General features: G+C 33.3%; 1 protein-coding gene across 1 annotated transcript; it reads left to right on the top strand.

The window, feature by feature from the left end:
• Positions 1 to 6,504: 6,504 nt before the first annotated feature.
• LOC130820967 (ribonuclease III domain-containing protein RNC1, chloroplastic) lies at positions 6,505 to 12,608 on the top strand. The gene is made up of 5 exons (XM_057686543.1): positions 6,505 to 7,525; positions 9,716 to 9,920; positions 10,576 to 10,776; positions 11,609 to 11,695; positions 12,068 to 12,608. Exons 1-5 carry the CDS (start codon positions 6,735 to 6,737, stop codon positions 12,383 to 12,385), a joined length of 1,602 nt encoding a protein of 533 aa, XP_057542526.1. The 5' UTR covers positions 6,505 to 6,734; the 3' UTR covers positions 12,386 to 12,608.

Raw genomic sequence — 12,608 nt, forward strand, 5'->3', positions numbered from 1 at the left:
GACGATAATCTGCTTTGTCCTTGCTATAGGTGTCTTGGATGGAATGAAATGAAGAGAAAGAAAAGGGTAGAGATTTTGATGGATGAAGAATTTATTATTTGGATAACAAATGAAATGGAAGGATTACAAAGGCATTAAATAAATAATTTTTTTAAGGTCTCAATCTTATCTTTCCAAAATTATAAATATTTAGAGGAAATATTCTAATCATCCGTCTGTAGTTCCTTTCACTCCCCCTATCATATAAACAAACTAGATTATTTTCCTTATATTTCTCTTCCCATCCCCCTTTTCCTTCCTTTTCATTATTTTATCTCTAAAATCATTATCCAAACATAGTGTACAGGTCAAAATAGTCTAATAATGATTTTTAGTTCCGATTATTTTTGATTGATTTTGGATTCGATAATTTTTTTAATTGTGTTGTGTTAAGTTCAGGTTGGGGTCATGAGGGTTTTTTTTTATAAGATCTCATCATTAAAAGTTTCCCAAATACAACACATCTATAATTTGTGGATTAATGTATATATTTTAAGGTTTTAATAGAAAATATTGATTTAAAATTATTTCCTGTCAAAAATTAGGAGTCCCTAATTCTATACCGAATGCTGGTACTGCTTCGAATTTCTATCTAGTCCATGCCTTCAGAGTCCCCGTAAAGCTCTCCAAAATAGACCGAAGAGGGGTCTCCGGTGGGTCTACTGGTAGGTTGGTGGTCTCCGAGATCCTGCAAAGAACACTGTCACCCCAGGGGTGGTCCCCAGGGGGAGTGCTTCCAACGCCCTAGTTAGTACAAAAGTATAGCATAAAAGTGTTTAGTTTAGGGAGGGAAGGCATGTCTTTAATTTTGGCCAATATGGTCAAAAATCACTTACTCACAATTTACAAATGACCCCAAGGAGTGTATATATAGAGAACGTGTGAGAGGCATCCCCTAACCCTAATGGCCTAATATATTTGGGCTTGGGCCTTAATAATAAAATATATAAAATAGAAGGCCTATTTTATATACCAAAAAAAATATAAAAAACTTGACTACAAATGTTATGGGTTCCAACTAAAAAACAATCATACGTGACTGAAAATAATGGTAGAATTGGAAAGCAATTTTGGTTGGGTTGGAGTTGAGGTCGTATTTGACCTAATTTTTGGTATTTTGGGTGGGTAGTTTTCGAGTTAAGGTTAAAATTTTCACGTATATTAATTCTTGATTGAATTTCGAATCGATTTTGGGTCCATGTCTCAATTAGTGGGCCTTATTATAAAGTCAAAGAAAGTACCCTTGTTCAAACTCAAATTAAAAATAGTCTATGAGATAGTCGAGCTCAGTTTCCGATATGATATCAGTATGCTTCATTATTTGCCAAGTCGTATTATAGATATGTTCACTTTTATTCTCAATATAAATTAGCTACAATAAATACCTTCTAATATCCAAATGAGGTAAGTTTTATAGGTCATAAAAAGTCATTACAATTCTCTATAAACAATTATGATTTCATACTCTTATTCAAACTCCATGTGATTTAAGCATTGAAAAGGCTTTTACGATATGATACAAGTAGTGTATCATCCTAATTCCTCACCCTAATCGGGAAGGAACAAATAAGCCACTGTAGGACACTAAAATACTCCATTTGTTTCTAAATGTATGTCCATAATCATATTGCACTTTTGTAAATGTATTTTTTACTTAAATTTTCTTATTTTGGAGAATTAGTATAGATACTCGTGCAATATACGAAGTTTATATATATATATATATATATATATATATATATATATATAATTTTATTTAATAATGCAAGAAAAAACCATTTTGTTTAAGAAAAATATGTAAATACTACATATTTTAATAAAATAATTACTCTGGATAACAATATAACTTAGGAGTACTTACTAAAATGTTTAATTTAAATTAGCTCGTAAATTTGACTAAATGATATATTTGATGGTTTTCTAAAAATCAATTAAATAAAATAAACTATTTATTAATAAATAAAGCTTTATTTAAGTCGATTTGAACTAATTTATTTGATTTTAATTTTAAATTTATTCAAATAGTATTTAATAATTTAAATAAATTATTTTTTTAGAATAGTTTTTACTTATTTATAAAATATTTTTTTTGAAACAATTAATTTCTTAAAGATTTTTATTGATTTAGGTATAAAGAATTAGTGTAATGGAATCTTTGAATACTTATCTTATTTAGTTTTAAATTTACTGAGGAAAATAAATGTCCACCCAATTAATTATGGCCTTGCTAAAAATATTTATCTAATTTAACTTTAAATTGATTTTGAAAAATAAATTGCCGCACAATTAATTATAGTCCTATTAAACTAATACATTTTGAAGAGCTCTAAGAATTCGCCACAGTTATTTTATTAGTATTTATAATTATGATTATGATTATAATTTTGTTTTCTTAAATGGAAATATGCTTCTTACACACTTTGTAATTAAAAGTTATCCACTACAACTCAAATGTAATATTTTATGACTAATTTGTTTTTGTCAATGTAAATTATTATTATTTTTAAACATTTCTTAATTACCAAATTCCCATTAAGCCTCTACAACTCAAAATTTTCATCTTTTAAATATTCACTTTTTTTCTTCCTCATAGATAAACTTAAAAAAGGGAATAATATAAACTTTCGGTCGGGTCAGTTTTGAGTTGGAACATTTTTTGGTCAAATCAATTTTTATTTTTAAGGAAAATATTTTATTATAAAAAAGACCTATATACATATGTCAAGATTACAATTTAGAAATATTGACTCAAATTGACTAGAAATTTAGTGAGTTCCAACTAAAAATGATGACATGGAACTGAAAATGATGACGTGTAACTAAAAATGATGACATGAAACTAAAAACGAGACATAACAATTGGATTCAGGTTTCAATCGAGTTTGACCTAATTTTTTTTTGGTATTTTTAGATCGGGTTATTTTTAGATCATGACCACTAATTTCTAATTAGATTTCATGTCAATTTTAAATCGGATGAAATTTTGACATGTCACCTCTATTATAATGGACATATACTATAAAATAAGCTTTTAAAACAAAAAAATCTCCAAAATAAGATTTAGAAAATTTTAATTCCCAAAATAAGTGGTTTTGTGTCCGAGCCTGAGGTCAAGGTTTGTTCGCTGTTACCAACCGCGAACACAAGAAAAAATTACTTTGTTAGGTGTTAGTAACAACGAATAAAGAGGAAAAATGTCATAACGTTTAAAGGGACAAAAAATAATAAATACTTTATTTGTTGTTATCAACAACGAATAAGCTTGTTTTCAAGTTTTTTGTCCCATCAAAAATGTTATGACATTGTCCTTTTTTATTGTTGTTACTTACAGCGAACACATAAATTTTTTCCTTTGTTCGCTGCTAATAACTACGAACAACTTTACCTTAGGCTCAAACACGAATACGCTTATTTTGGGAATTACAATTTTCCGAAACTTATCTTAAAATTTTTTTTTGAAAAAGCTTATTTTATTCAATCTTTCATCAACATTGCTCATAGCCTTGGACATTTGAATTCCAATCCGGTACACCTTACTCATGGGCGTAGTGTCAAGTGAAGAAAAATTGAAATGAATAAGATAAATTATCAATAAAATGCACGAAATAAGATAAGTTTCAACTTATTTCAAAAAATAAGCGTGCAATTTCCAAACCTATGGTTTGGGGCTGTTCGCAGTTAGTAACTGCGAACAGGTGTTGACTTTTATTTTACCTGTTCGCAGTTACCAACTGCGAACAGAATGCACCACAAATATGCACAACAACTCCCTTCGTTCCCATTTTTCCCAATTTCAAAACCCTATCTTATACTACTCGACATTCCCCTTACAAAACCACTATTAGACTAGCTTCAATCCATCAATTCTTGCATTCCTTTTTCAATTTGGCACTTCAAAATTAGTCTAGGATACTCTAGCTTGCACAAAGGTAAACTTTTATGCTTTTTTTTGAGTATATATATCATTTTTTAGGGTTTTGATGAAGTTTTTTTATTTTCTCAAATGTAGGTTACTAGTTCTAAAATCAACACTCTTCTTAATCGTTGGTCGTGGTGAAGCCGCTCCTCCGCAACAACCCCTACCAGATGTTGCATATGGTTTACGGTGAAATTTTGCACGCCAAACGCGTAAACACACCGAGACCGGTCTAAGATTCTATCGAGATCAGTTAGACTTGCTGCGACCCAACTAGGTACATATTTCAGTACTCATTAACATTACTGCAATTTAATTAACACATCATTTACATTTTCATAACATATATATAGTTTTTATGGGACCCGTACCCTGTCGAAGCTTACGCAGCTGTGCCCGAGCACTCGGGGATTCAGTCAGGTGCATGGAGGGCTTTTGTGCCACTCATATGCTTCGATATTGTCGAAGTACATCTTCCAGAGCGCGTACTGCACCAATATGGGTTGGTACAGGGCATTCCACCGTTTTGCGACACTAAACCCGAGTTGCACCTGATTTCGCACAAGAATCAGGGTACGACGAACTGGACGGAGATCAACTAGCGCCACATCACTTGTTGGGATCATAGACTTGAGCTGCTAGCTCAAGGTGCACCGATCGATGTTCATGGCACACCTACTACACCTGCCTACATGCCATGTTTCCTCTCCATCACTTGCCGATGGATAACACCATGTGGCATCATCACAGTGTCACATTATGCTCCTGCTGCGCCTACGATGACCCAATTTGTAAGTCTTCATTTGCATTTAAATGATTAAGTTGCCGATTACATAATATAATATTACATTAACTACATATTAATTGCAGGCACAAGGTGCGGCAACCGTGATGCAATACATCCACGAGGAGCCGGTGAGGGAGATTGCGCAGGGCATGCTCGTCGGCACACAGTTCCAGCACTTCAGACCAGAAGTCGCTGCGGAGTCATCACCGGCTACCGCCGATGCACACGTCTCATCTCTCGTTTATGACTATCATTTGGAGGAGATGGACCTTTCCTACCCCGTTGACGTTGCGGGGACCTCGCAGGCTGGGCCATCCCAGCCATCACAGTACCAGTCCCCTCTTCTACCAGAGTGCCTCTTACTACCGTAGGAGGCGTAGTAAGTAGATGAGGGTCATGAGCGTTAGCGTTACGTATTTGTGTATTTTGGATATATATATATATATATATATATATATATATATATATATATATATATATATATATATATATATATATATATATATATATGTGTGTGTGTGTTTATTTAGTCGTATATTTCAAAGATTTGTATATATTTAGTTGTATATATTATGGATTTTTGGCGATGAATCATCCCGCCTGAAACATTCATTGACTTGTAATAACTTATGATAATGTCTCTAATGCAAATACATCAAATAAAAACAACTCAATAATTAAGAAAAGTATCCGGTCAAAAAAAGCAAACTATTTGTTCGCAGTTAGTTTACTTTTTTCAACCTGCGAACAGGGTCAAACATAAGTCAAAACATAAGTCAACACCTGTTCGCAGTTACTAACTACGAACAACTAATTTGCTTTTCAACCTGTTCGCAGTTAAAATTTATCTTATTTTGTTGATTTTTTTGATAATTTATCTTAGGGAAAGTTGCAAAGAAACACCTTTTAAAACCCCTTTTTTGTAAAGAAACACCTTTTTATAATTTATTTTGTAAAAAAACACCTTTTAAGAGACTTTTTTTTTAAAATAGACACCTTAATTCAATTTCCGGTGGCTTTTGTGTAATTTCCGTCGTTGACTATGCCTGTTGACCTCCAAAAATTTAAAAAGATTAATTTTTTTTATATATTTTTATATTTTTATTTTTATTATTTATTTTATTATTATTATTATTATTATTATTATTATTATTATTATTATTATTATTATTATTATTATTATTATTATTATTGTTATTATTATTATTATTACTATTAAAAAAAATTAATAATAATAATAATAATAATAATAATAATAATAATAATAAAAAGTAAAAAAATATATAAAATAACAATAATAATAATAATAAATAATAATAATAATAATAATAATAATAATAATAATAATAATAATAATAATAATAATAATAACAATAATAAAATTAAAATTAAAAATTAAAATAAAAAAAAAATAACGATAATAATAAAAAAAATTTTAAAAAAAACAAAAAAAAATAATAATAATAAAATAAATAACAATAATAAAAATAAAAAAATATAAAAAAAAATTAATCTTTTTAAATTTTTGGAGGTCAACAGGCATAGTCAACACCGGAAATTACACAAAAGCCACCGGAAATTGAATTAAGGTGTCTATTTTAAAAAAAAGTCTTTTAAAAGATATTTTTTTACAAAAAAAATTATAAAAGGTGTTTCTTTACAAAAAATAGGTTTTAAAAGGTGTTTCTTTGCAAATTTCCCTTTATCTTATTCATTTTAATTTTTTCTCAAGTCAAGGGGCCTTTGACCCATAGAATCCATAATTCTGAGTTCCTCTGCATTTTCCCACCTTCCCATTTCCCATTTACCATTGCATTTCATCCACCACCTTATCCTCAATTCCCAATTCCACAATTCTTTACTAGAACCCTCTAAAACCCCTCTATTTTCTCCCTCTCCATCAACTTCAATGGCGTCCAATCAAATCCGCCATTAAAGCTCACATAACAATCCTCAAAACTCCATCTTTTTCCTCTCATTTCTCTTCTTACAATGGACCTCTCATCCCCTTTTAAACCCATCTCAAAAAGCACTGATATTTCCTTTACTTCATCCTTCCCATCATTTTCTCTCCAAATTCCCATCAAAAAACTCCAATCCACTTTCCATTATCACCAAATTCTAGCTGTTTCATCCATAGACCCTCAAGAACTCCCTAAAACTAGCCCTCAAAGACTCCTAAAAGAACTAGCTGAAAGGAAAAAAATAATATCCCCAAAGAAAAAAGCACCCCCTAGAAAATACATCCTTAAACCACCCTTAGATGATGCAAAACTAGCTCAAAGATTCTTAAATAGTCCTCAAATGTCCCTTAAACAATTCCCATTATTGAGTTCTTGTTTACCCTCTTCAAAGCTTAATCAAAATGATAAAATTTGGATTGATGATTATTTGTTTGAGGTTAAACAAGCTTTAGGGTACCCTTTAGAGAGTTCTGAGATTTTAGGGGATGATAATCCTGCTAAACAATTTGATACTTTATTGTATTTAGCATTTCAACACCCTCATTATGTTTCATGTTCAAGGGTTAATGCTAAACATGTGAAATATGGGCATTCTAGGTTGATGTTTTTGGGTCAATTCGTGCTCGAATTGGGGTTTGCGGAGTTTTTCTTGCAGAGATATCCGAGGGAGTCTCCGGGACCGATGAGGGAAAGAGTGTTTGCTTTGATAGGGAAAAGGTTTTTGCCTAAGTGGATTAAAGCTGCTAGTTTGCATAATTTGGTGTTTCCTTTTGATGACATTGATAAATTGAGGCGCCCTGAGAAAGAGCCTGCTTCAAAGTAAGTTTTTAATAGCTATTTTCCATTAAAATTGAGTTTTATTGTGATTCATTTTAATTTTGATGAGTGTTTACTAGAATTACAATATGAACTAGTTTGATATTGATGATTGTTGCTTGTTTATTGTGAGAAAGAAACATATAATATAATTGTCCTCGTTGTAAAATTGTGAAATACTATGAATTGGTGATTATGTGGGTTTTGTTTAAGGGTATATGGTGGGTTGAGGGAAGGGGAGGGCTAGGGAAAAGCTGAGTGTGAATCAAAGCAATTGGGGGGAACCCTAAAACCAATTGGTAATAGGGCGAGTAACCCATCAAGTTTATGTATTAGTCAACATCTCTTTAAATTTCTCTAAACTTTTCGACGTGGGATCACATGTGAGTTATTCTTCAAACATTGGGTATAAGGAAATAATGTAGTATTTGGTGAATTGTTATTGTTACATTTAACAGAACGAGAGAAATGATTGAAGCTAAAGACTCCCTGGTAAAGGAATTTTTATTTACAGATATGTCGATTCAAGCCATTCCTTTTTCTCTTACGCTAAGTTTGAATAACAACTTTAGAGAGAAAATAAAGGAAAGGAACGAGAAGGGAGGAGAAGGAAAGGAAGGGATCAAGCCATTCCTTTTTCTCTTACGCTAAGTTTGAATAACAACTTTAGAGAGAAAATAAAGGAAAGGAACGAGAAGGGAGGAGAAGGAAAGGAAGGGAAGAGAAATGAAAGGAAAGTAATTTTTATTTGTTTAGGAGGGAAGGGAAGGGAAGGGAAGGTAGAGGAAGGTAGATGAGAGTTTTTCCTTTAAATCTTTCCAGCTTTAAAAATATTGATATCTTAACAAAAATCATTCATTCAATTCCTCTAACACTATGTTTGAATAGCAAATTAGGAGAGAAAAAGAAAGGAAGGGAAGGAAAAGGAAATGAAGGAAAAAGAAGAGAAGGAAAGCTTACATTGTTTATATAGGAAGGAAAGGGAGGGTAAGAAAGAAATTTTATTTTCCTTCCAAATCTTTCTTCTTATGAAGAGATTTGAATGTTAACAAAATGAAGAGAGTTAATCCCTTTAAATCCCTTCCTTCTAAATCCTCTCCCTCCATTTTTGCTTTCCAAACAAGGGGATTCCATCCCTCCAAATTCTTTCCTTTCTTTTTCCTCCATTCAAACAAGGCCTAAATCCCTCCCCTCCAAATCCCTTCCCTATCATTTTCTTATCCAAACTTGGGATCTTATCCCTTCAATTTCCCCTTTCTTTCCCTCAATTTCTTTCCATCCGAACATAGTGTTATTGTCATCCATAATGAAAGTGTGCCTTGGTAAAAGGTTGGAATGTAGAGATGAAAGTAAATTAGTATCACTTAGGAGTTGTATGGTTGAGTGAAAAAATACTTGTACTATTCTCCTGATTGCGTATGCTTCTGGGAGGTAGTATACTTTGACCGGTTATCAGGTTTTCTTCCTTCATTGGGGGTAATATCTAAGAGTAGGGTTGCCAATTTTGCTCTATGAATCCACAACTTCTGCTACTGTATTAGAATTATCCCAAAATTATTTGCCTGTTTCAACTACCATTTGCGAGGGTATCAGTGAATTGGGTAACACTATCCAAGAGTATAACCCATAATTAGATTTACCATAACTGAAGGCACTATAATTTATTACGCTGTTCCAAGGACAGTAATTTTCAAAAGAACAAGCTCGGATTGAACTTTACTATCATGTATTCAAAAAACAAGGACGCATCACCGTATCGTGATCAAATTGTACAGGTATTTGAGTTTACTGCGACCGACATATGGGCCGCCCCATTGACCGTAAAATCATCCTTGTTGACCGCAATATTCGTTTCGCAACCGTCACTAGTTACCGCGGCCGTGAGTGAAACCGTATTTTTGCCCTATGCACTGTAGTATTGGCATACTGACTGATTTGATTTTAAGTCTCGGGAGGTTTTAGTTTAATGAATATTCAGGAATTTGTAACCTTGTTCCATTTGCATTAGAGTTTGGACACTCTTGGAAAAGTAATCTTCTGAAGTTCCGGACATTTATGATAATTAGTTCACTTCTGTGGATTCAAATGAATTGGAATAAGTAACTACAGTTTTACAGTCCTTGTAGAATTAGACTTTACTGCCCGTTTGATTGAAATTGTTGGTAATGGGATGCTCTGTTGTTCATTTTACAGGTCTGTTTTCTGGGCTTTGTTTGGTGCTATATACTTGTGTTATGGGATGCCGGAAGTTTATCGTGTACTATTTGAAGTGTTTGGGATGGATCCAGAAGATGAAGAATGCCAACCAAAGAAAAGAAGACAACTCGAAGATGTTGATTATGTTTCTGTGGAATTTGAAGGCAGAAAACTCAATTGGCAAGATGTAGCTACCTATAGGGTAAGTTGTGCCACATATTATTCTTCCTCTTAGAACTGTGAGAAACGGAAAATCGATGAATATATTGTCGGGTGTTGCAATATATACACTCCGCCCGAAAAAGTAGTTGAGTGATCTCCTTCCAAGTTCCACCTCCTTCTGTGAGCTCTTAATAGGTCAGGAAGTACCGAAATCTTCCTCTCCCTTTCCATCCTCTTAAGGGGATCTTTCCTCACCATTGATACAGAAGTGAGCACGGTATGATATGACTTTTGAGCAGGGCCGACCCTATAAGGGGGCAAGAAGGGCATGTATCTTGAGCCCATCCAAAAATATTAGAAAAAACGACGTTTTAATTGTTAATATAATTAGGAGCCCATAATATATTTAGTAGTTAGTTTTCATAATTAATATTTTGGCGTGCACCTCACGAATCTCAGGGCCGACCCTGCTTTTGAGTTTTACCACAAAATGTTATTTAGAATGCGTGATTAAGCAAATTGCCCAAGTTACTAGCTCAAATTTTAGTCATCAGGGTATCGAGTCTTGATAAATAATAGTGTAGCTCGAGAATGCTTTTTTTCTTTATGAGGATGTTTAGTTTTATTGATTTCGGTTGTTGTGAATACTCATTCTACAGGTGCTAATTTATATTTCGATTTCTTGATACTTACAGCCTCCCGAGGATGCTCTTTTTGCTCATCCGAGGGTTTTTAGAGCTTGTGTGCCCCCAGGCATGCATCGGTTCAGAGGAAACATATGGGATTTCGATAGCAGACCACAAGTTATGAAAATATTGGGTTATCCTTTGCCAAAGAATGATCGACTTCCAGAGATCACTGAAGCAAGGAATGTCGAGCTTGGACTTGGGCTGCAGGTATTTTCATCGATACTCCTCTCTCGCGCTCTCTAATGTGATGCTCCCTTCGTCCCTTTGAGTTTGCACCCTAGGACTCAATAAGCTAAGTAGTCTGATTGTCAAGTGTAACTAGTATTACGCATTGTTGATCAAGAAAATTCCGTAAAAACATTTAGAGCAACTCTTGCATGAGACCGTCTTATAGTGAGACGAGTCAATATAAGGAGCCCAAATTTTAAAAAATTGATTGTTTTAACTTTCAAACATTGTTACTTGGAACAACATTCGATATGGAACAGAGAACAGGAACGGGAACAAGGAACACAACATAGATTGACTCGGGAACAACCGGATACGAGTTACATTATGTATAAAAAAATATATTTGAAAAAAAAATTAAATTAAAATGATTTTTTTGCTTTAGAAATTGTTTTTTAGTGGAATTTTTTTAGTCTTCTAGGTTTCATCTCGTTTTTTCCTCCTTTCTTTTTCCTTTGATTTGTAAATAAAGGCAAAAATACCTTTTTAAAAAGGTCTTATATGCCATGACGTCACCTTGAGTGATTTGGGTCGCGTTTCATGGTGATTGGGGACAAATGTTTTCGGATTCCACGTTCCATGTAACTAGGAAATAAAAAGAAGTACAAAAATAGAAGTTTTGATTAATTTTGTTAAGCTATTTGATCCAATTCAGGACTGACTCACGATGAGACCATCTCAGGTGAGAATTTGTGAAAGATTCATATGTTCTGTAAATCTGAAAACTGCAGTCTAATATTATATCAACTTTAACATATCCAAGGGAAAGTTCACTGATATCTTCTGTTTCTTTTTCTTGAAATAATTACAGCTATGTTTCCTACATCCATCGAAATACAAGTTTGAACATCCTAGGTTCTGTTTTGAGCGACTTGAGTATCTTGGCCAAAAGATTCAGGTAAGCCTTCTGAATTCTGCCATCTAAATCTGTAAACATGAAAATATATTCTGGTTTGAAATTGGGTCTGAGTCCAATCAATAATCGCCATTTCCTGGTCTAACTGTGACTATAATCGACACAAATATTGGTAAATAACCCACATGTGATTCCACATCGAAGAATTAGAGAGGTTGACTCGGATATATACTTGATAGGCTACATTAATACCAATTGGTTTTAGGATGGAACCTCATTGGGTTTTTATGCATTCAATTCTCCTCTTATGTGGGTCTTGTCTACAAGCCCAAATTTATCAACAAGTTCTATTTCTTGTGAATCGCAAGTGTGCTACTCTTGAAAAGAGATGAAATCTTGTTGGTTTTTCTGCAGGATCTTGTGATGGCTGAGAGGCTACTAATGAAACATTTGGATGCTCCTGGGAAGTGGCTTGAAGAGAAGCATCGTCGTGTCCTTATGAACAAGTTCTGTGGAAAGTACTTGCGGGAAAAGTATCTTCACCGATTTATCATATACTCTGACCAGGTTCAAGACGCTTACGAGCACAACCGCAGACTAAGAAATCCCGCCACACAATCTGTTTGTCAAGCAATTCACGGTCTCTCATATGCAGTTTACGGTAAGCCAGATGTGAGACGCCTTATGTTTGAAGTCTTCGACTTTGAGCAAATACAACCAAAACCCGTATGAATTTACTTCCTGTAGATTTGGATAAAAAAAATCGTGTATCGTTTAGTTCCAATTTTTTTCTATGGGGGTTTAACCATGTAAAGATATGTATCGTAATTTGAAGAAAAAAATATATCCATGGTGTTTATACTCCATACACCAACTGTACAAGTGCAGTAGTGTACATTGTCATAAGTACTTTTCATAGAGTGATTATACAAGTTTCAGAAAATTAAATTGTTAA

Source organism: Amaranthus tricolor, chromosome 8 (genome assembly GCF_026212465.1).
Source record: "Amaranthus tricolor cultivar Red isolate AtriRed21 chromosome 8, ASM2621246v1, whole genome shotgun sequence".
NCBI classification, from domain to species: Eukaryota; Viridiplantae; Streptophyta; class Magnoliopsida; order Caryophyllales; family Amaranthaceae; genus Amaranthus; species Amaranthus tricolor.